Genomic DNA, 21,392 nt, shown 5'->3' on the forward strand with positions numbered 1-21,392 from the left:
GTGTTTATAGTAAAAGTTCCTTGTTTTACCTTTCTTCTGTTGTTTTTGCATCAAATGTTTGCAATTTGGCTACACCTGATAGACTGAAGCAGCAAATACATGTACAAGAGGGAGGTAAGAGGAGAACTTGTTAGTATTTGAGTGAAAGTGTGTGACTAATTTGTGATGTGAAGGTGTTACACAGCAAGGCAAACAGTGCCTGCGCCGGGAGGGGCTGTTATTGGATCCAGCAGCCGCCCAAGAACTGATGGAACAGAACGCTCCCTTAGGAGAAACTGCCTCAGCCTCCAGAGGGCACTGGGGCTTGCCTTACCTGCGCAGAAACAATCACCGAGCCTCTGACACATCCTCCGGGACAGGGGATCCCTCCTGGCCACGGGCCTGCTGCTGCTCACAGCCAGCGGCCCCACAGCCAGGGGACAGCAGGACCCACAGCCAGGGGACATTGGGGACAGTCAGGGGACAGCAGAACCCACAGCTAGGGGACATTTGGGACACTGGTACCCACAGCCAGGGGACAGCCATAGCCACAGCCAGGGGACATTGGGGACAGTGGTACCCACAGCCAGGGGACATTGGGGACAGTGGTACCCACAGCCAGGGGACAGCCATATCCACAGCCAGGGGACATTGGGGACAGTGGTACCCACAGCCAGGGGACATTGGGGACAGTGGCACCCACAGCCAGGGGACAGCCATAGCCACAGCCAGGGGACAGCCACAGCCAGGGGACATTGGGGACAGTGGTACCCACAGCCAGGGGACAGCAGAACCTACAGCTAGGGGACAGCCACACCCACAGCCAGGGGACAGCCACAGCCAGGAGACATTGGGGACAGTGGCACCCAGAGTCAGGGGACAGCCATACCCACAGCCAGGGGACATTGGGGACAGTGGTACCCACGGCCAGGGATCACTGGTACTCACGGCCAGGGGACATGGGTACCCAGAGTCCATCAATACTCACGGCCGGGGACTCGGGTGCTCACAGCCATCAGTACTCAGAGCCGGAGCACCCCGGCACTCGGAGCCCACGGGTACTCACAGCCAGCGGCCAGAAGAGGCACCGCATCCGCGTGTCGAGCCTCAGCAGGTAGAGCAGCAGGAACAGGACGGTGATCACCGTCTCGATGCCGGTCAGCGCCGTGTAGGCCTCGTGCGCGCCCGAGGCCACGAAGCACAGGAAGGCGGCCAGCGCCACCAGCTGCGGGACAGGAGGGCACGGGGGTCAGCGCCGGTCCGGGCCCTGCCCCTGCCCCGGGCCGCTGCCGGCCGTACCGTGCGGGCGATCTTCAGCGCGCCCCGCGCCGAGCGGGGAAAGGCCCGGTCCACCTGCAGCCGCCCCATGGCGGCCGAGCGGCCCGGGCGCTGCGCGGCGGGACCGGGACCCCGCGACGACGCCGGGAGCCGGGGAGATGCCGGGGCCGATCCTGCAGGTGATGCCGGGGCCATCGCCGGCGCTGAACCAGCCCCGCCTCAGAGCACCGGGGCGGAGGAAGTGGCGGCTCGGCGGCGGAAGGGCCGGGGCCGGTGCGGCGCGGTCCGGGCGGCGGCGGGGATGGGCCATGTGGCGGCGGGGCGCGGCCTGGGCCTGGGGCCGGCGGGGCGCGGGCACCGCCGTCCCGGGCCCCTCGGCGGGCGGGCCCCGCGCCGCTGCCGACCGTGAGTGCGGGGGAACCGCGGGGACGGGACGGGCCGGGCCGGGCCGGGCCGGGCGGCCGCTCCTGGGCCCGGCCTCGGCTCCGTGCGGGCCCTCGGGATGCGCTGGAGCGGCTCCGGGGCAGCAGGAGCGGGGTCAGACTGGAGCTCTGACCGGGGCTGACCGCCGAGCCCGTCCCTGCCTGGCTGGGTGAAGGGTCCTGTCAGCTCAGCTTGGCTTGGACAGGCTTTTGCTGCTGTTTTGATGTGTAAGGTGCTTGTTTTGGAGCTGCTGTGTAATCCGCCGGGCCTGTCGGGCCAGTGGGTGCTGCTCCAACTGGTCTTTCCAAAATTCATTTTTCCCCTGTGCAGACCCACTGAGGAGCAGCAGATGGAGCAAAAATCTGATGGAAGTGTGAGCACTCACCATCAGACTCTTGGCAGTGTCAGGGACAGTGGAGAGCTTCAGCTAAATCTGTGTCATTCGATGCCACAGTGTGTGTTAAATGACCCAATAATTACCTGAACCTTGAAAGCTGATAATTTGGTAATAATAAGCCATAGGGAAGCTAAAACTGGCCTGGAGGATCTCACATTAAGAGACTCAGTATAACTAAGTTATGAAGACCGCTTTGATATTAACTGTTGTTTATTTCCATTCTAGATAAGCATCTGATAAAAAACGATGCTAGAAAGAGAATTGTAAGTATTTGCATTTTGTTCAGAAAACAAAGTAAAAAGTGCAGCCTCTTTCATTGTAATTCCATTGTAATTTGAGTGTGTGTGTGTGTTTGCAGCTGTAGGCCTTAGCTGTGTCACTGGGTCATACCCTCTGCGAGGCTATGTTGGTCTAGTTCTGAAAATTGTGGTAAAATTGTGGGAGATCCGTGAAAAAAATTGTGAGGGCTTGTGTCAGGACAGGTGGCAGTTTGGGTTCAGTGTTGCATGTGTAGCCTTGCCATTGCCTATATAACCCCCTGGACTATAAATTATTTTAAGGCAGTTGAAAAAAAATTCTCTTAGTTTATTTTAGTTGTTTAGGTTTCTGAAAATAAAAATGTGATCCATCTTAAGGTTTAAGCTATCTATATAATGGATGCTGAAGTTACTGCTCCAGCTGGCACTTATTTAAAGCTGGGAGTCAGGTTTCTGAGGTGGCCTGTGGCAGAGTGGGGAGCAGCAGGTGACCCTCTGGAACCCCCAGGGTCCTGGGAAGGGGAAGGAAGCTGGAAGCAGGACAGGGACTGGCTGTGGTAGTCTGGGAGAGTGACAACATCCAAACGGATCCCATGAAATAATCTGTGCCCAGCGTGGGGGGCTGGCATGTTGGAATGGGCAGGGGGCATTTCTGACACACTGTCACTGCTCTGCCACAGTGTGACAAAGTGACTCTGCTTTTCACCAGATCTGTATCGAGGGCAACATTGCCAGTGGAAAAACAACATGCCTGGATTACTTTGCACAGACTACCAGCATTGAGGTACTGGATGCAATTTCTTTGTCCTTATTTCCCTCGCTGAGCAGCTGCGTGTCTTAGATCCAGCATGTCCTTGGGTGCAAGAGGAGGGAGCAGCAGGGGCTGAGCCAGGGGCTTGCTGGGGCACCACCCCAACCTTTACAGTCAAATTGCAGCAGAGAAATGTCGATCACATGTGGTAGGTACTGGATGCCAAAATACCCGAAAAACCTGTGAACCAGTGTTTGTGCCTTTGTAAAATAACAGCAGCCCACAGAGCATGGGCATGTTTGGACTTGCCTGTTTGCCATTTAATCCCACTGAAATCTTAGATGGGTCTGGTAAAAGCAAAGTAAAGAATTATTATGTAAAAATACTTATGCAATGTAACAGAGATCCCAGTGAATAGATGGCTTTTTTAATAAAAGGAAAATCTGTTAGAACTGTTTCAGGAGATTTCTTAGACTGATCTGGTGTTTGATTTCATGTTGCTTAGAACCAGGTTAGGGGAAGGGCAGGCTTGTTGCATTTTAAACAAAATCAAGGTCAGTGAACAATTGTTCTTGTACAACAGATATTAATGCTTTCCCCAACAGACCTGGCTACACATTTTGCAGTAAGTTTTAGGAGTCCTCATAGAAATGCTTGATTGCCAGATGTTTTTTGGTAATTTAACAGGAATTGTCCATATGAAGTAATTAACTGTTAATCCAAAGGATAACATACTTTTAATTTGCCTACAGTGTAGCATTTTTAAGTAGCTACTTAAGTTCCCAGGCTGATGACATTCTCCTAGGCCTGACTCTACAGTATTATTGTAGATTTAGACCCTGTTTGAACCAGGCAGGTCTCTTGTGATTTTACCTGTTCAGGGAAAAATCTGATTAATTTTGTAAAAGATTTTAATACAATTTGTTTGATAGAACACAAAAATAAAATAAAAATTAACGTGGTAGCAGTCTGATCCTCTTCCTTTGCTAACAAGTGTTACTTTATGAGAAGTTAATTTGTGAGGGCATGGGCTTGTCATTGAAATGCTAAGTACTCTGCAAAGCTGTTCTTTCCCTTACATGGCACTGATTTTGACTCAAAAAAAAATTCCCTCCGGGCTTATGAAGTAATCTATCAGTGTTTAAAAATGCTAAGAAGACACTGGATATTGACATGTCTATATTTTTAGCAGTGTTCATTATTTTCATTATTACCTTTTGTGTTACAGAATTCAGTGCTAGTTTTTTAAGTGTGATGAGCTTTCCAATACAAGTCCTGAATACTCTGATTTACTGCACAAGTATTCCTTAAGAATAGTTGTACACTTGTAGGGTCACATTAAGTATTTTGAATGTAAGATGTGTTTAACATGGAGTAATTATTTTTAACCAGGTTTTGAAGGAACCCTTGACCAAGTGGAGGAATGTTCGAGGTCATAATATCCTGGTAAGTGGCAGAAATTATTCCTGCAGTTACAGTGGCTGTTCTTTTAGCAAGACATGTGTGATGGCTTTTTATCAGCCAGCAAAACTGCTACAAAAGGTGTGATCCAAATCTCACACAGCAAAAACTAAAGCTCCACACAGCAAAAGAGCTTCTACTGCAGTTAAGACATGCATGTAATAGAAGCACTGCATATAAAGTGTGGTTTTGGCAAGGACTGGGTGTCCCATGGGGGGAGTTAAAGCAATTCCCAGGAAGGTAAGCCCTGAGTGTGGCAGTTGTTTCTAAATGTGCTTGTGCCTGTTTCAAAGAAGGGAAGGAGGTGAGGTGAGGGGTGGATCTGACCAATTAATGTTGTTGGACTGGAGTTCTGTGGACAGTTCTGGTGCCTCCAACATGGAATTGTTGGAGCAAATCCAGAGGAGGCCATGGAGGTGCTGAGGGGACTGGAGCACCTCCCCTGTGCAGCCAGGCTGGGAGAGCTGGGGCTGCTCAGCCTGGACAGGAGAAGGTTGTGAGGAGAGCTCACAGCTCCTTCCAGGGTCTGAGGGGATGCAGGGAACCCAGAGAGGGACAATTCCTCAGGAACTGCAGTGACAGGACACATGGAATGGCTCCCAGTGCCAGAGGGCAGGGATGGGTGGGATATTGGGAAAGAATTGTTCCCTGTGAGGGTGGGCAGGCCCTGGCACAGGGTGCCCAGAGCAGCTGTGGCTGCCCCTGGATCCCTGGCAGTGCCCAAGGCCAGGCTGGACACTGGGGCTGGGAGCAGCCTGGGATGGTGGGAGGTGTCCCTGCCATGGCAGGGTGGCACTGGATGAGCTTTAAAGCCATTCCAACCCTTTAACCCTGCGTGAATCTGTGATCCTGTGGCTGCTGTAGGTAAGGAAAATTCAGCCCAGTGAGGAGCTGAGGGCTTCTGTTGTCTTTTGAGTGTCTGAGTCTTCTTGCAACTGCTCCCCCAGGATGTCCCTGGGTCCCAGCTGCACACTGGCCCTGCTGGGATGCTGGAGGTGGTCCCTGCTGTCAGCCCTGGGCTTGGGGCTCAGCCCCTCTGCAGAAACCCCACTGTGGCTGAGGCAGGGGTCTGTGCTCGGGCTCTGCAGTGTGGACACACCCCAAGCCATACTTGCCCTGGCATATGTTAAATAGCAGCAGTGTTAGCACAGGCCCTCTGGAACAGTAAATTGTCCCTCCCAGGAGTTGCTGATGCCTTTCTGATTGTTAGGAAAGGGGTGAGGCATGTGTTGCACGACACCATAGCAGCCTTGGAGCACTGGGAAACTCTGATCTTGGCAGGGAGCAAAGCAGAAGGTCAGACCTGTGGGTTGAAGCTTTGCTGCTGGCTTAAACTTGTCACCTTAGCCAACAGACACTGAATGATGTTTTATTTTGAGTGAAATCCTTTCTCTGCTGTGCAGGATAGATTGATGTTTTTAAGTTCTATCCGAGTGTGGAATTGCAGTAATCAGAAAGTAGAACAGCTACATGAGAGCTGCTGTGAGGATCCTTTGGGAAGAATAGCCTGTGTTAAAGGACACCTTTCCTGAGGCCCAGACCATACTTAGAACCCTGTATGATTTCTGGATGCACTGAGGGTCTGTCAGGTCACAAAAATAGAGTAGTAGGTAGGTTTTTTTTCATTACTTGGTTCTGACTGTTCCACGTGCAGAATAACTAATTCCTGCTGACTTCAGCCAGCCTCCCACTCAGTGTCTGTAGGGACAGGGCTGTAATTCTCTATCTCCATTGTGGAGAGCAAATGATCCCTTCATTCTGATCAAACCTGATATCAGCTGTTTTAGTGCACTTCTTAGAGCAATGCTGTTGTATAGGGCAAAAGCTTCCTAAATACCCAACTTCCTGTTGTGCTGTGTGTCCTAACAAATGTCCATCTGTCCTGCTTCCCTCTCTGACCCCAGGGCTTAATGTACCAGGATGCATCAAGGTGGGGGATAACTCTGCAGACCTATGTGCAGCTGACCATGCTGGAGCAGCACACCAGGCCCATGGTAAGGAAACTTCTTTTAATCTTAAGAGTAATTAGATGTGGTTATGAGTGCTAAATATTTTTAGCCTTCTATTCAAGAGTTAGGATGCAGTGTGTGCATTCATTCTTTGTTCCTGCAGTGGGTAGGAATTTCTGTGGTGCAGACATTGTTATGCTCAGTGTGTGCTCTGGGGGTGAAACCTCTGCCTCCTGCCTGCTCACAACTTCCCCAAACTGATCCTGCTGTTTGGGCACACCCTCCAGGGCTAGGCTTGTACAAATTTCTTCCTCATTTCATGTCAGTGATTTGTCTGTAATTTCATTTTTTCAAATCTTTGGCAAACACCAAGTAATCTCATGTTAGAATTCATAGCACTGCTTCATGCTGTCTAGTACAAATTTAGCAATTGCTTCTTCTGGTTATGCAAAAGACTTCCACTACCCTTTTCTATTCCTTTTTCAGGTGGTTGACATCCTTTTTTTCTTGTATTTTTTTCTTTTTTCTAATACTAAATTTCATATTCTACCTTTTTATCAAGATCTCTTTATTCTTTTCTCCTTCAAGCACCTTTTGTTACATTCTATGCTGTCTTCCATTCCCTGATTACAAGACCTGGTCTTAGATGCCATGCTTATATTTTACTGATTGTTCTTATATTCTGTTTTCTGAGTTTGTGTCAGGGCAAGCTGTTGGTGGTGCCAAATATGAAAGTGGCACATATAATCATTAGGTTTTTGGAAGAGGTGTTTTTCTAAGACAATAGAAATCCTGTTCTGTTGGAGAAGAAGTTCAGTCAAGAATTCCTGAGGATTTCCCTGTGTTTCAATCTGAGCTTTTTTGTCATTTGAGCCTTGCTGGAGCCGTTTTTGCTTCATTAATGTGCAGAAACCTGGGTGAGAAGTTGCTCTGCCAGGCCCAGGAGTGTCAGAGGATCTCCCTGCTCCAACATGAAGTGTTGGTGGAACACGTGCAGGGCTGGCTGAGGCCAGGGCTCTGTCAGCTCCAGTTACTCCTTTTAAAAGTCCTGTTTCCTTTCTTGAATGTGTCTGATGTCAGCTGTGTGCTGTGACCCAGCAGTGCATGGGATGGAGCAGCACTTTGGGGAGCAATAGTTCCCATTGTCCTGCAGATCCCAAATGGATTGCTGCTTTTTTGTACCCTGAGTTACCTTCCACTGCTCAGCTGAAGCTCAGCACTTGGCTTTGAACTGGTGTCTGAATAACAAATCAGAGGAAGATCAGGAGTCCTTGTTTGCTTTGTAGTTCCCACCCTCCCAGTAAGTTTGTTTCTCACAAGATCTGAAAATTGTATTTCATATGTGCCACATGAGTGTGAAAAGAAACAAGCATGAAAATGTAGAGAGTCAAGTTTTGTGTTGCAGATTTCCCCCATAAGGATGATGGAGCGGTCGATTCACAGTGCAAAACACATTTTTGTGGAAAACCTCTATCGAAGGTATGGCATGTGGTTTTCTGCTTTACTTTCTTGGATTCATTATTTTAAATATCTATCTAACCAAAGGATAGTTTCTTTGGTAATGTGCATTTAATGGGCCTGTGAAATCTGCCAGTTCTGTGTTGGAGTGGCAGTGTGTTTGGTATGGGCTGTGATGCCCACTTCCTGTAGGACTCTGGAAAACCTTTTTCAGCAGTGCTCCTGAGTATTTAGCACTCAGTGTTATTAGGCACCATCTATTGAAGTTACTGGCTCTCCAGCTGAATACCCAAATCTTGCTTGAATCAAACACATGCTGGAAAGGTAAAAAACCACAAAGATAGAAAGAATTAAGACTGTAGGCTGGGCAGTGTTATCCAGCCTGGCATCCAGGATTGGCATTTCTGGCAAGCAAGGTCTCAAGTCCTGTGCTCTTGCTCAGGATCAGGATTGACAGGATCAAAATAGACTGCAAGCCTTGGTAGGCTGTGAGTAAAGAAAGAACAATTATAACAGTTACACCTGACTGCCCTAGGTACAACTCCCCTGTCCCAAAGTAACGGAAATATTACAGGAATCAGGGTTTTGTTTGTTTGTTTGGATGGGTTTTAGTGGGTTTTTCAGTGGCCTTGAGGTACAAATCCAGTTTGTGCCACAAGGTGTCATCCATGCTGCACGAGCACCTCTCTGCCACGGGAAAGCCTTTGCAAGTGGGGAGAGACACACATTGTTCATCCCAGTCCACACATGGCAAGCAGCCTGGAATATCCTCATTTTTAGTCACTGGCTTCTTTTTTCACTGTAGACAAAGTGCTTTTTTTCCTAAAGACTTAGTTGCTATGAGGCTAAATCTGTTTGTGGCAACACTGTGAGTTAATAATAACAACAATTTTAAGGGCATCTAAGATGTTTTGCATTTTTTAAATGTTGAAAAAAAAGCATTTGCTTTGTTTTGTTACAGCAAGCTAGAAGGCAGCTGCTAGTACCAACAGCAAGACAAAAGAAAAGGATGTGTAAAAGGATTATAAATAAAAGAAGGAATAATTGAGGAATGTGTGAAAGTAGCTGTTTTGTGACACGTTAAAAAAGGAGTCAGTCTGGCTGTGTTAGGTGAGTCTCAGGTGTGTACACGAGTGTGCAGGGTGTGCTGTAGGTGAGCACTGCAGTTCACTGTCCCTCTGAGTCCATCACTGGTTAGGATAGAAACTCTGTTCACGTTGGACTTAGGCAGTAAACACCTGACTTTGTAGGAGCCAAATGCCAGCAAACTTTGGAAATCTAAACACCATGTTGTGCCTTTTGTATACCCTGTATCTTTATGGATGTTGAGCCAGAGTCCTCCCAGGATTACCCAGGGAAAGAAAGCTGTCTGTAGGGCAGGTCAGTGCAGAATTAACTTGGATGTATTTGTCTTTTAGGGTAAGAACAGTGAAGCTTTTTCTTATTTCCTCTCAGCCTTTCTATTTCCCCCATCTATCCTGGAGGAAAGTAGCACAATCAGAGTTTGGCTGATGCAGATCCCTGCTACCCAGAATTGATGTGATTATCAAGAAGAGCAGCAGTGAGCAGTGTTACCCCATTTCCAGATGGCAGATCAGGAGGGGAGGTGGACAAACAGGGATTTTGCTTTTTTCCATACTTAGGGAAATATCTTTTATTACTTTTGCTCACTTTTGCAAGTGATCAAAGCAAGTGATCAAAGGGGACTGGTTAGAAATCTGTGGACTATTTTTCTTCAATGCTATTTAAAATAGCCTAACTGGTCTTAATCATTCAGCTGGAGAGCACAGGAGCCTCCCAACTCCATCTTCTTAATAACATTTTTTCTATTGCAGAAGCATTTAGGAAAGAGTATGGAGTATGTGTTACTGTCACCAGTTTTGTAGAGAGGATACTGTAAAATTAGTAATATTTGACACTCAGGAATATGGTAATAAGTGAAAATTGATACACTAATAAAAACATAGTATGTGATTCTTAACATGTCCTCAGTAACTCCCTTTTACTTGAGTTGTTTGATAGTTTATTGTTGTTGCTGAGTTACCTTTGGGACATTTGTCTCCAACATTCTGTGCTCTGAGTTCAGAGTTAAGCATATTGAATATTTCACTACTCTTTCTGCAAATATTTCTTACAGTGGGAGTAAATTTATTGACACATTGACATATTTTTCCTGCCTTTTACTGTGGCTTCTGTAAGGAATTGTTGGTGCTGCTCAGTAAATCCAGCCCTTCTGGTGACATGCCCTGGGACAGATTTGAACAGAGAACCTGAGCAATAAATACCATTGAGTACTTAAAAAAAAGGAAAATATTTGGTCTTTCTGTTTTATAAACAATGGATTATGTGGCCTTCAATTTGCATGGGCTTCTTTTCACAAATGTTGAAGTCAGTGGGGAGGCATTGTGGTCAGGTGAGCAAAATGAGAGTTTGGAGTTGATCTCTGCATGCTGCTGAGTGAGTGATGCCTCTTGTGTTTTTTCAGTGGAAAAATGCCAGAGGTGGATTATGCTGTCCTAAGTGAATGGTTTGACTGGATCCAGAACAACACTGATGTTTCAGTTGATCTGATAGGTAACGTCTTGATGGGTCTGGAGGGCTGTGTTTGTGGGTGGGTTTCCTTTCTGGGAGAAAAAAATAATTCTTGTTTCTTGGCTCATAAATAATCACATTATTAATACAAAAGTGACCACCATCAGACAGCTTGGGTTTGTGGGTGGTTCATGGGTTGGGTAGTGCCAAAGGGGAGGTTCAGTGGTGGTACCCAAGCCAGGATCCTTCCCTTCTATAGTTTGTGAAGTGAGTTTCTTCTTTGCTTTTAAAGCTGATCCTTGAACATAACTATTAACATTTTTGTTCCTGCAGTTTATTTGCAGACATCTCCCAAAGTTTGTTATGAGAGGCTAAAGACACGATGCAGGGAAGAGGAAAAAGTCATTCCTCTGGTAAGGAGTTCCTCTGATGTATGTGCTTACAAGGAGCTTTGAAAACGGAATTATTCCAATCTAAATATTAAAATTGTATCCTGAGTATATTGCCAGAATGTGGTGCAGCTGTTTCCACTGCAAACTAAACCCTGAGTATTGAATTTAGATTTATTTTTAAAAAAATGATCTGTCTTGCATGCTGACTCTCCCAGGTATTCTGCTGTAGTAATCAGTGCACTGTAGCTGACTTTAGGTGCAGCATTAATCAACTGGTAATCTTCTCTAGGATGTAAAAGTCAATTGTACCATGAACTGGCACAAAAGCACCCAGGTGAAGCAGGGGTGCCTGGACTTGCAGGTGCTGAGGTTTCCGTGGGCACTTTGCTGTCTGCTCCCACCAGGATGTTTGTGCATGAAAAGTGTCTCTGCTGTGGCTGAAAGGAAGCAGCTCCTTGAAAACTGTGAGCTTGGGAATCTGCTTTAAAAGAAGCTGTGGTGCTGGAACAGTGATTGCTGTGCCAGTTCACAGCATGGCCCCTCATGCCACAAGGCTTCTCAAGGAGCCTGAGCAGACATGGATGCAGTTCCCCCTGCAGCCCTGGGTGGGTGGCTCAGGAGAAGCAATCATCAGTTGAAGATCTGTGCAAAGAGCTGAATTTTGGGCCATGTGAAATTTGGAGAATAAATCCTCCTGTAATGGGTTTGAAGAGCCCTTGCGTTATTTTGCATCTCTGCTGAAGAGGAGGGGAGCAGTTATGAATGAGCAATGTGAAGTGGTCTCCATGAAGAAAAAAGCCAGTTCATGACAGGCAGGAGAGCTTTTAGAGGAAATTGAGTTACAAGAAAGTGAACTGGGAATTCTAGGGAAATGTACTGACACAGAAAGTGCCTCCCATACATATTCTTTGCAGCCTTGCCCTTTTTGTCCTTACTTTGTTGTATTTTTCTCTGTAAAATCTTGATCCACATTTTACCTGTGGGAGAGAATCATGGTTGCTTGATCATAAAAGGAGCTGAGAGCCCTGTGCTCCTGTAAGTTGTGTCTTCAAGGTCTTCCTGGAGTTAAACTTTGTACTGGGAATTAATTTTTCTGAAAAACCTTCTGATGCTTTTCATTTTTTGTTAGTGAAAGATACATGTTGCAGCTTTTATATGTGTCTCTTAACTACTTCCCAATGGATGAAGATTGTAATGTGTGTGTCATCCCTGGGCATTTGTATTATTCCAGTGCTTCTTTTCTAGGAATATTTAGAAGCTATTCATGAGCTCTATGAAGAGTGGCTCATTAAACGTGCACTGTTTGAAGTTTCCTGCCCAGTACTTGTGAGTATTATTTTTATTATAACCAATTAGGCATGTGGGGGATTGTGTTTTCCAAATAATAGGAGCATTGTTTAGTGGTAAAAGTAAATAAATCTGCTTTTCTGATAACCTTTGTAGAAGGACAAAGACAAATGTGATAGCTGTTGGTGTATAGCACAAAAGGGGTCTGCCATCTCTGCAGTGGAATTTGAGAGGCTGCTCACTGGGATTGCTTGCAGGATCAGCCATGGAGCTTTTCAGGGAATGCCAAATTCCCAGCAGAAAGCAGCTTGGGCAAATCCCTAGGAGTATCCCAATTTGGCTGCACTGGTAGTCCTGTTCTGTTCTGCTCCAAAGAAGCCAAGTTTTATGGTGTCAGTTATTGTCAGTGTTCATCCTCTTCTTCCCAAGGTTATTGGAGCTGACCATGACATGCAGAAAATGATAGAGAAGTATGAGGAAAACCGGGACCAAATACTGAACCCAGCTAACAGACAACACTGTTTATAGAAGCCTGTGACTGTTGTATCAGAAATCATCTACTGAAGTCTGAGTTGGTATTTTTAATATTTAAAGATAATGGTATTGTTTTTGCACTATGCTTTGTAGAACTCTGTGGACTTAGATCTCTGAAATTATCAGGTACCAGTCAGGAACAGAATATGAATCAATTCCCTTTGTGTTTTTAGACAAAACATCAGCTTTACTGTGTCAGTTCTGTTCAGATAAAATATGGCTTGTTTCCCTCATTTCCCACTTCACTGCTGCTTCCTAGAAGTGACTTTACTTTCTTTGTTTTTTCCCCCCAAAGTCAGCCCTGTTTTTGTAATTTAAAATAAACCGTTTATTACAACATCCCTCTGAGGGAGGGTACCTGAGGTTTCTCTTCATGATCCCCTGGGGGTGAATTGGGCTGAAACAACACCAAATGGCCAGGGTGTGTATGAAGGAGGTTTGTTTATGACAGAGCTTTCAGCTTGGCCCTGGTGCCCAGCAAGTTATCCTGGGTGTGAGCACAGGGCAGGGACAGGATCACCAACCACAGGGTCACCAGCCATGGGATGACCATGGGATCACCACGGGATCAGCCCCTACCAGTCTGAGTTTAGGAGATCTTCCCTGGCCAGGTGCCCCTCCTGGAGGGTAGGGAAAGGCTGTGGATGTGTCTCCCTGGAACTCAGCAGAGCCTTTGAGCCCCTCTCCCATGACATCTCCTGGAGAGGCTGCAGCCCCAGCTTGGCTGGGATGGGACCTAGCTGATGGCTGGGCCCAGCCTGGTGGGAATGGGATCCCCTGGGATCCGTGCTGGGAACAGCCCTGCTCAGCCTTTTCTGATGGGCTGGAGGAGGGCACTGAGCTGACCCTCAGCTAAGAGGGGCTATTCCCCTTGGGTAGCAAAGGGAAGGCTCTGCTGAGGGCCCTGGCCAGGCTGGGTGGATGTGCCAGGGCCACTGCCATGAGGTCACGGGCAAGCACTGCAGCCACGATGGCCCCTGCGGCTCCAGGGAAGTCTGGGATGGGTCACAGCCCTGGGTTACAGGCTGGACCCAGAGACCTCCGAGGTATTTTCCAGCCTCAGTAATTCTGTGATTTTCCAACAACTGAATTGCAGTGGAGAGGAGGGGTGCAGCTCTTTGGGTTCCTTTCTATTCAGATACAAAATACCACAGAGTATGGAAGGCAAGGGTAAGAGCAGGTAGTGGAGAGATCTCACAGCAGCAAGGCTGGATTGTTGGAATTTTGATGTCTATGGTCAGATCAATGTTCAATCTTGATCCCTTGTGGTGGTACCCACCAAACCTAAGGTTCAGAGGATTGCAGACATTCCATCTAGCATGGGAACAGCTGTATCCCTCCCCAGGGAAATGATCCCTCCTGTCAGCTGTAGCTCTGAGGGCCATGCTCGGGTGGAGCCTCCCTGGCAGCAGTCAGGGGCATTCTGAGGCCTGGCTGGTCTCAATGCCCCTCTGGCTCTTGCCCACTCGTGCTCCTGTGCTGTGTGGGCACCATGGACCTGAGCAGCAATCTGGCTCCAGGAAAGTGCTGCCCTACCCTCTCTCTGCTCCTTTGTTCCCCTTTCCAGGCACATCCAGAGTGGCCATTAGGTGCCTGAGGCACAGCAAGGCATTGACTCCTTCCTGCCCAGGCTCTACACGCTTCATACCAGAGGTGAGATGTTCATTTTCTTGTCATTGGAGGCAGCAAACGAAGTGCATCGAGTTGAAGTAGCTTTGTTAAGCAGATCTTACCAGTTTGAAATGGTGTTTTGCTCTAATCCCACATTAATGCAATTTCATTGAATTCAGGAAGTTCTTTCTGCTCTACAGGATATCACAATATAGCTTAGTTCTGAAGAGAACTGTGCACTGGCAGTCCCACTGAATTCAGTGCAAAAAAATTTAAAAACCCCACAGTTTTTGTTAAGTGACTGCAGAATGGCCCTGAGGGTATTTTCAGCTAGCTTTTTATAGAGAGCTTATTTTATTTGTGTTCATGAGAACCCCAGTCCTGCTCTGGCTGAGTTGAGGAACAGTGAAAATACAGGGTGCATGGGACTGTGTTTGTTACTCTTTTCAAATGTTTCTGAAAACATCCTAGAATTAATTGATTTCTTAACTGGTTGGTTTGCCTTTTTTTTTTTTTTGAATAAAAAGGAGTAAAATCACAGGTACTTTTTTGGGTTTATGTCACAATCAGTTTATTATGACCTGTAAGTACTTGGAGAGTACAGAAAAGCAGTGGGGGTTTCATTCTTGGACTTGTCAAAGGAGGTGCTGAGTTGCCCTTCTCTGGGTGCTGCCCTCAAGGGAATCCTTTCACTGCAGCACTCTGACTGCTCTCACACTGAGTCTCTGGGTAATTTTAGGGGAATGATCCCAGAAGTACAGAATGTATTTTCCCCTACTGGTTTTGGTTGGTTTAGCTGGAACAAGCCAGGCTTCATTCATTAGCACTTTGTACAGACATTTGTCAGGCACTTTGTGCAGGATAGAAACATTCATTTATGTGGCTTTTCAACAATACCTGATGGTGCTGCTTTTGTAGGGTTGTGGTTTGCCTAAAACCCATTGCACTGAAAGAACCACACCCAGTCAGGAACTGCAGCTCCTGTCCTGGAATTCCCATCTGATCAGCTGATTCTTTTCTAAATGACTGCAGCTTACTAACAATAAGTGCACAGTGAGAGCATTTCCTAGTGAAGTACTAAGCTGGTACTAAAGCTTGTGATTCCAGGAATGCCATTCTACTGCTCTGTCATAACCCTTTAGAATTCCAGCTTAAAAGTAAGGTTTTGTGTGCCAAGTAATTCTCTTCTTGCAGCTTCTTTGTAGGGGGATACCAGCTATTCTTGATACCTTCTGTTAAACTTTCAAAACCTTTTCTTCTCCAAGAGTCCAAAAGAACGATTTCTGTGGAAATGGTTCTACACGTTTGAAGCTCAGTCATCTGCAGTTTGTTCTTAATTCTAATTTCACTGTGGACATACATTTTTGCACAGCACAGAAAATGTCACTTTATGGTTTAGTACACTTTATGGTTTATGGTTTAGTGCAGAGATTCTCACAGCCCAAAGCATGCCACTGTTACTTGTCAGGACACAGCCCTCTGAACTCCCTTTTGTTCCTAACACCTATTTCTCACAAGCCCACCCAGAGCTGAAGGCAGTCCTGTCCCCTGGTGTTACCTTGGGTGAATTCTGTTTCTCCTACACTGCTGGAATCAGGGGATGACAGAATTTCAACCATTAGTTCTTCAAAAAGCAAATCTTTATATTTTAGTTCCTGAGGTTTTTCTAGTCATATCCCTGTGTGCTCCTCTGAATTTTTTTCCAGGATGATAGTCAATTATAAACAATTAATACAAAATTAGTTTCAGCTAATATTTTAATTGTACATAAAAGGAATTTTTCAGGAATTAGAACTGAGCTCTGTATTAGCCACTGTGAAGAAAATTAACTCTGCCCCAGCCCAAACCAGCACACATTTCAGTGCTACTGAAAAAGCTACTTGAAGCAGTATTAAAGTGCCTTTCTGGTTAACAAGTATATCATAGAATCCCAGAATTTTTAGGGTCGGAAGGGGCCTCTGGAGGTCACCCAGCCCAAGCCCTGCCCAGGCAGGGTGACCTGGAGCAGGTGACACAGGAGCATGTCCAGGTAGGTTTGGAATGTCCCAGAGAGGGAGACTCCACAGCCTCCCTGGGCATCAGCTCCAGGGCTCTGCCCCCTGCAGGAAAACAAGTTCTTCCTCATGTTGGGATGAAATTTTTTGTGGTTTAGTTTATGGAAATTGCTCCTTGTCCTGCTGCTGGGCACCACCCTCTAAAGGTATTTGTAGAAATAGCACTGGAGACTGTGCCTAAGCAGTGCAGCAGTGTGCTTTCCTAAATGAATTTAGAGCTGTGTGTAACACAGGCTCTCCGTGCTGGGAGCCCAGCTTCCAGGTGATCCAACACTCCTGAGCTTTCCACACAGCACTCCCACCTGCAGGTTATCCCTGATCCTGCCCCTGCTGCTCACCAGGATCCTTCTCTGAGCAGATTTTTTTCCCTGCTATTAAAATGGTGAAGAATGAGATTTTTTTCTTTTCGTTTTAGAGAGATGAACCGGCCTGCAGAAAAATTCTGTGCAGAATTAAGTGTCAGGAGCAGGGGCAAGGGAAATGGCAGCCATAGCTGGACCTCTCTCTGCTGGTGGCAGTGAACAGTTACAATGCTCAAGGCTTCTCTTGGAAATTGTGGTGGCCACAAAATACTTTGGTAACAAATGGTTATATATTGGTTAGATATAAAAACTATAGCACAGGTTAATGCCGCTACAAAACGAAGTGTTCACAGAGCTGTTTCCCTCTTTAAAGCTAAAGGAATGTAATCAAACTTTCTAAACCTGTTTTCAGCTGAAGTCAGGAGGAAGATTAGCTCAGACACAGCTTCAAAGGAATGCAGAAAGTTAAGGAGTACAGTCCAGTATGGCATTTCTAAACTTCTTCCAGTTTAGAAGGATTTACCTTGTACTGGAAGAGTATTGAAGGAATAGGTCTGTGAAGGGAAAAAAGAGAAGTAGGATGCCCAGCTGAAGAAACATGTATGGCATTAAGAACAGCCAAAAGGAATCTGACCGATTAATTAAATGGATTTAAATTTATAGAAGACTGCCTACCCTCTAAAAAGGTGACCATTCATGTTTCCTTGTGAAAGGAACCATTAGGAATTTGTGTAACTCCTGCTATTTACTGTCCCAAAGCAGTGATGTGGTTTGGGTATTTTTAGAACTGTTGTGACAGAAAAGCTAATCACCTCCCTGACAACAGGATCAAGGCCACAGGTGAGAGGACAATCCCCCCAGGTAATGACAGATAAAGCACTGCAGACTCAGGTGTGATGGCACAGCACTGCCTGGTCTGTTCTGTCAATGATGACATAAGGCTCCTGGCTGTCAGTCTCTTGGGAATTACAGTGCTCCAGCTTCCCTCCCCTGCCTCCAGCAGCGTCACCTGCAGGCTGCCCCAGGCCCCTCCTGCCCCCGCGTGAGGGCCGCACATCTATGCTCTGGGGGGGGATGTAGGTGAGGTTGGGGGGCTCTCTGACATGCCTGAAGCACTCAGAAGCCACGTGTGCCTTAGCAGGATCCATGAACAGCCTCTTGCAGTCAGAACCAGCAGTGGAATCCTCTGGGTGCCCAGCAGTACAGCACAGACCTGAAGGTGGCTCAGGGTGTGGTGCTGCTCTCTTGTGCAGCTCAGCATCAGTCAGGTATGTATGTTTTATTTGGGAGTGACTGAAATCTCTAACGTGCCTGTCACTTCCTCCTGCATAGGCCATTGCCTCAGGCTGGCCACTTTCCTCTACTGGATACATAAGTTCTTCCTGGGCATCCTTGATTTGTAGTTCTGTGAAGGTCAATGACAGCTCACAAACATCCTCTTCCTTGGGGATGCTGCAGGTTTGGGCAGAGGCAAAGTCCTTGTAGGGCAGAGACTTCAGCTCAGTGGGCTCATCACCAGGAGCTGGGTCTATGCAATTTATGGCATCATTAATTTCTGCTTCAATTGATCCTTCTGGGACTCCTGGAGCTTCAAACTCCAAGGTGGTTTTGCTGTCACAGGAGCTGTCAGCAAACATGGCAAAGGCTGGGGGGCCGCTGGCTCCTGGGGACAGAGGTGCAGGCCCCAGCGCTCGTGCAGCCAAGTCTACAGCCCCTGCCAAGGCACACTCCTCACTCAGCCTGGCTCTGGGCTCCTTTTCCAAAGCCTTGGGAGAGAGACTCTCACTGAAGATGGGTGTTTGTGCGATGACAATGTCACTGTATTTGATCAGGAAGTCCTCGCTGTCTGAGCCCTTGCCTGGGAGATGTGCAGTGTCGATGCTTTGCCTCTGGTGCTCCTGGAGGCTGCCAGGGGATGCAGCAGCTGCTGGCTGAGCCACCTCCCTTGCCATCCTCACATTCCCAGCAGCTTCAAAGGATGCAGCACAGGTGGCTGAACGCTTCTGCTGGGGGGCAAGGCACAAAGGTGTCTCACTGCTCCCTTCACTTCCCAGACTTTCAGCGTCTCCTCCCGGGGGTGTCTGATGCTCCTCCTCCTCTCCTCCATGCCGATGTGTTTGCATTCCCTGCTGCAGGCTCTTCTCCAAACTGCCATGTGTTTCTTCACTTGCCATCTCCAGGATGGCCTCACACTCAATTCTTGCCAGGAATATCTCAAATGCAGTCTGCTTCGTTTCCTCATTGTTTCTCTTTTTGACAAGTGAAAACTCTGTTGCTGTGGTTGCAACATACCCGATTTTCTCCAGGACTGCTTTCACAATGTCCTCTGGTAGCACTGGCTGGATGTAGTAGACAAAATTCCCAGTGAAGGTCTGGAACAGAACACAATATGGAAAAGCTGGTGAACATTGGGGGAAGGGGTGCAGGGAAATGTGAAACAGCTGATTTCCTAAAGACCAAAAATACCTCAAGACCTGCTTACAGCTTTCAAAAAGCTGTGCTCTGCAAGTCTGAGTTTTGAACTGCAGTGAGTGAGGCTTTTCTAACAGCACTGCTTTGGCAGCCTCTCGAGCATTGTGGCTTTGCTACTTTGCACATCAGTTCCAGTGAAGCTGTGCCAGTTTCAACCTGCTGGGGTCTTGGCTAAGAGTACCAGTATTCAAAAAGGAAGAGAGTAAGAAAATCATTTTAGTCAAATTAGAGAAACTCAGAAATAAACCTTCTGTATTCTACTGGGCCTAAGCTTTTGAAACAAACAGAGATTCATAGGATTAATCACTGAGGTCTTTTCCTAAAGAAAGAGACATGATGCACTCACTGTGAATCCCATTTCTGAACTGGGGACAAGTTTAACATTTTCTTTTTCCATGGTTCAGGCTCCTGCTGTGAACTTTACTACCCTTGCATTAATCTGCCATTTTTTAAAAGCATCTTTCTGAAGAGAGACTATTCTAACAGAAGTATTGTTCAAACACCTCTCTTGCACAAGCTGTCTCCAAAACACCAATAAAATGCTGCTGCTACTGTGCAACAACTTAAAAAACTGTTCAAAGTTTGCTTGGTTTTAGAGCTACCCCAGGCATGAGGCCTAGTTTGTAACATGGAAGTGGTTTTTGGTTTTGTCTGAAACCCTGTGACAGGAGAGACTGTTCTGAGCTGGGCATGACCAGCTCCTGGTAAGTCAGAACAGAACAGAGGTGGGAATGCAAAGTCAGGGTTTCCAGGAGTGGGGTACCTTGTTTTCAGGCTGCCCAGCTTGGCCAGACCAAGGCTGACCCCTGACATCAATGTCACAAGCAGGAGGTTCAAGAGAACAAAACTGACCCCCAGAATGGCCACAGTATAATTCTCAGACAAATCTGTTAACAGTGCCCTGCACTCCCCACCTTCTGTTCCTTCTGGAGCGGGGGCAGCTGCAGACACTGCAGGGACATCAGAGCAGATGAGAGGCAGGACATGGGAAATTTTATCCCATGTATTTCAGTAGCTTTTAATAAAATCTCTACATGCACAAGGTACTGGTTGTTCTCCAACTTGCCTTGCAATAGAATTATTTCAGGCCTGCAAAAGGCTGCCTTACACTTTGGGTTGCCCACAGTGGCCTTCAAAGTTTAATTTTAATGCAGCCTAGGATCCTTATGTTAGGAAAAGCTGAACACACTAAGTGTAGACCAGACTATCTTAGGCTTTGCCCTGTTTTAGGGAGCTGAATGAGAAGAACAGGAATTTACAGCTGTTTGAAAATCCACAGGTGAGACCTAAGTGCAGGAAGAATCAAAGAAATGGCTTTTCCTCACCAGCACCTGTTGCCAAAGCAAGGGCAGTAACTTTGCATATGGGAGTCTGTTTAAATTTGGGATGTGTGAAGATGGCTGTGTCTTCTGGGCAACGAGACGTGCTCAGTGTGCTGGGGAAGTGGGGTAACCGTGACCAGCCTGCTGCAGAACCCAGCCGCATTTCCTCTTTCCAGGGGGCTGTCGCTGCCCCTGCAGCAGCTGCAGGCTCCGAGCCGGATCAGCACCAGAGAGGCCCTGGCTCACCCGGCCTTTGGCAGATGGCCACGGCTAAAAACACCCTGCTCGTAGGCAGGTTCTGCTCACAGCTTAGAGTGGTGAAAGGCAAAGCCCTTCGGAGTAGCTTTTACCTTCCCTGCTGCCTCACCACACCCCCGGAGCTGCTCAGCACTCGGGGCCCGGGCGAGGACAAGGCCTGTGAAGGCCCACGAACACCTCGGAGCAGCCCTGCCCGAGCTGGACGTGCCCCCGACCCCGCTCCCACTTTCCGGTGCCGCTGCGGAGCCCCGGCCCGGAGAGGCGGCAGAGCCGTACCTTGAGGGAGCGGATCTCCCGGCGCCAGGGGCACAGCAGGAGGTTGACGCAGAGCAGCTCCAGCAGCTCCAGCGCCTTGAGCAGGTCGCGCAGGGCGCGGCCGCCCCGCGCCCGCCGGCAGCGCTCGGCCACGCCGCGCACGTCCAGGGCCCCGCGGCGCCCCGGGCCCAGCAGCCGCCGCGCCCGCGCCTTGAGCGCGGGGTCGGCGCAGGCCGCGAGCTGCCCCTGCGCCGCGCGGGCCGCCAGCTGCGACACGTACTCCCGCAGCAGCGCCGGCTCCGCCATGGCGCCGGCCCGCCCCGCCGGGCCGCCCCGCGCCGCCATTGGCCGGCAGCGCCCGCGCGCCCGACAGCTATTGGTGCTCCCGCCTGTCAATCAGGTCGGGGGCGGAGCCTCGAG

At 47.9% G+C, this 21,392-nt stretch overlaps 3 protein-coding genes across 3 annotated transcripts in view; 1 reads left to right on the top strand and 2 right to left on the bottom strand.

The window, feature by feature from the left end:
- Positions 1-1,452, bottom strand: part of CKLF (chemokine like factor) — a 3,694-nt gene extending 2,242 nt beyond the window's left edge. Inside the window, exons 1-2 of the mRNA XM_064387041.1 lie at positions 1,279-1,452; positions 1,046-1,204 (exon numbers count right to left, since the gene is read on the bottom strand). Coding sequence (XP_064243111.1) covers positions 1,046-1,204; positions 1,279-1,452 — 333 coding nt within the window. The remainder of the gene's footprint in view (positions 1-1,045; positions 1,205-1,278) is intronic.
- On the top strand, positions 1,416-17,047 carry TK2 (thymidine kinase 2). The gene is made up of 10 exons (XM_064387040.1): positions 1,416-1,662; positions 2,303-2,340; positions 3,044-3,118; positions 4,478-4,531; positions 6,451-6,540; positions 7,901-7,974; positions 10,439-10,527; positions 10,819-10,898; positions 12,123-12,203; positions 12,594-17,047. Exons 1-10 carry the CDS (start codon positions 1,416-1,418, stop codon positions 12,690-12,692), a joined length of 927 nt encoding a protein of 308 aa, XP_064243110.1. The 3' UTR covers positions 12,693-17,047.
- Positions 16,049-21,285, bottom strand: LOC135279572 (uncharacterized). Its single transcript, XM_064387039.1, has 2 exons — positions 20,994-21,285; positions 16,049-19,037 (listed from the first exon to the last, which is right to left on the bottom strand). Exons 1-2 carry the CDS (start codon positions 21,276-21,278, stop codon positions 17,553-17,555), a joined length of 1,770 nt encoding a protein of 589 aa, XP_064243109.1. The 5' UTR covers positions 21,279-21,285; the 3' UTR covers positions 16,049-17,552.
- Positions 21,286-21,392: the final 107 nt, after the last annotated feature.

Source organism: Passer domesticus, chromosome 12 (genome assembly GCF_036417665.1).
Source record: "Passer domesticus isolate bPasDom1 chromosome 12, bPasDom1.hap1, whole genome shotgun sequence".
NCBI classification, from domain to species: domain Eukaryota; kingdom Metazoa; phylum Chordata; class Aves; order Passeriformes; family Passeridae; genus Passer; species Passer domesticus.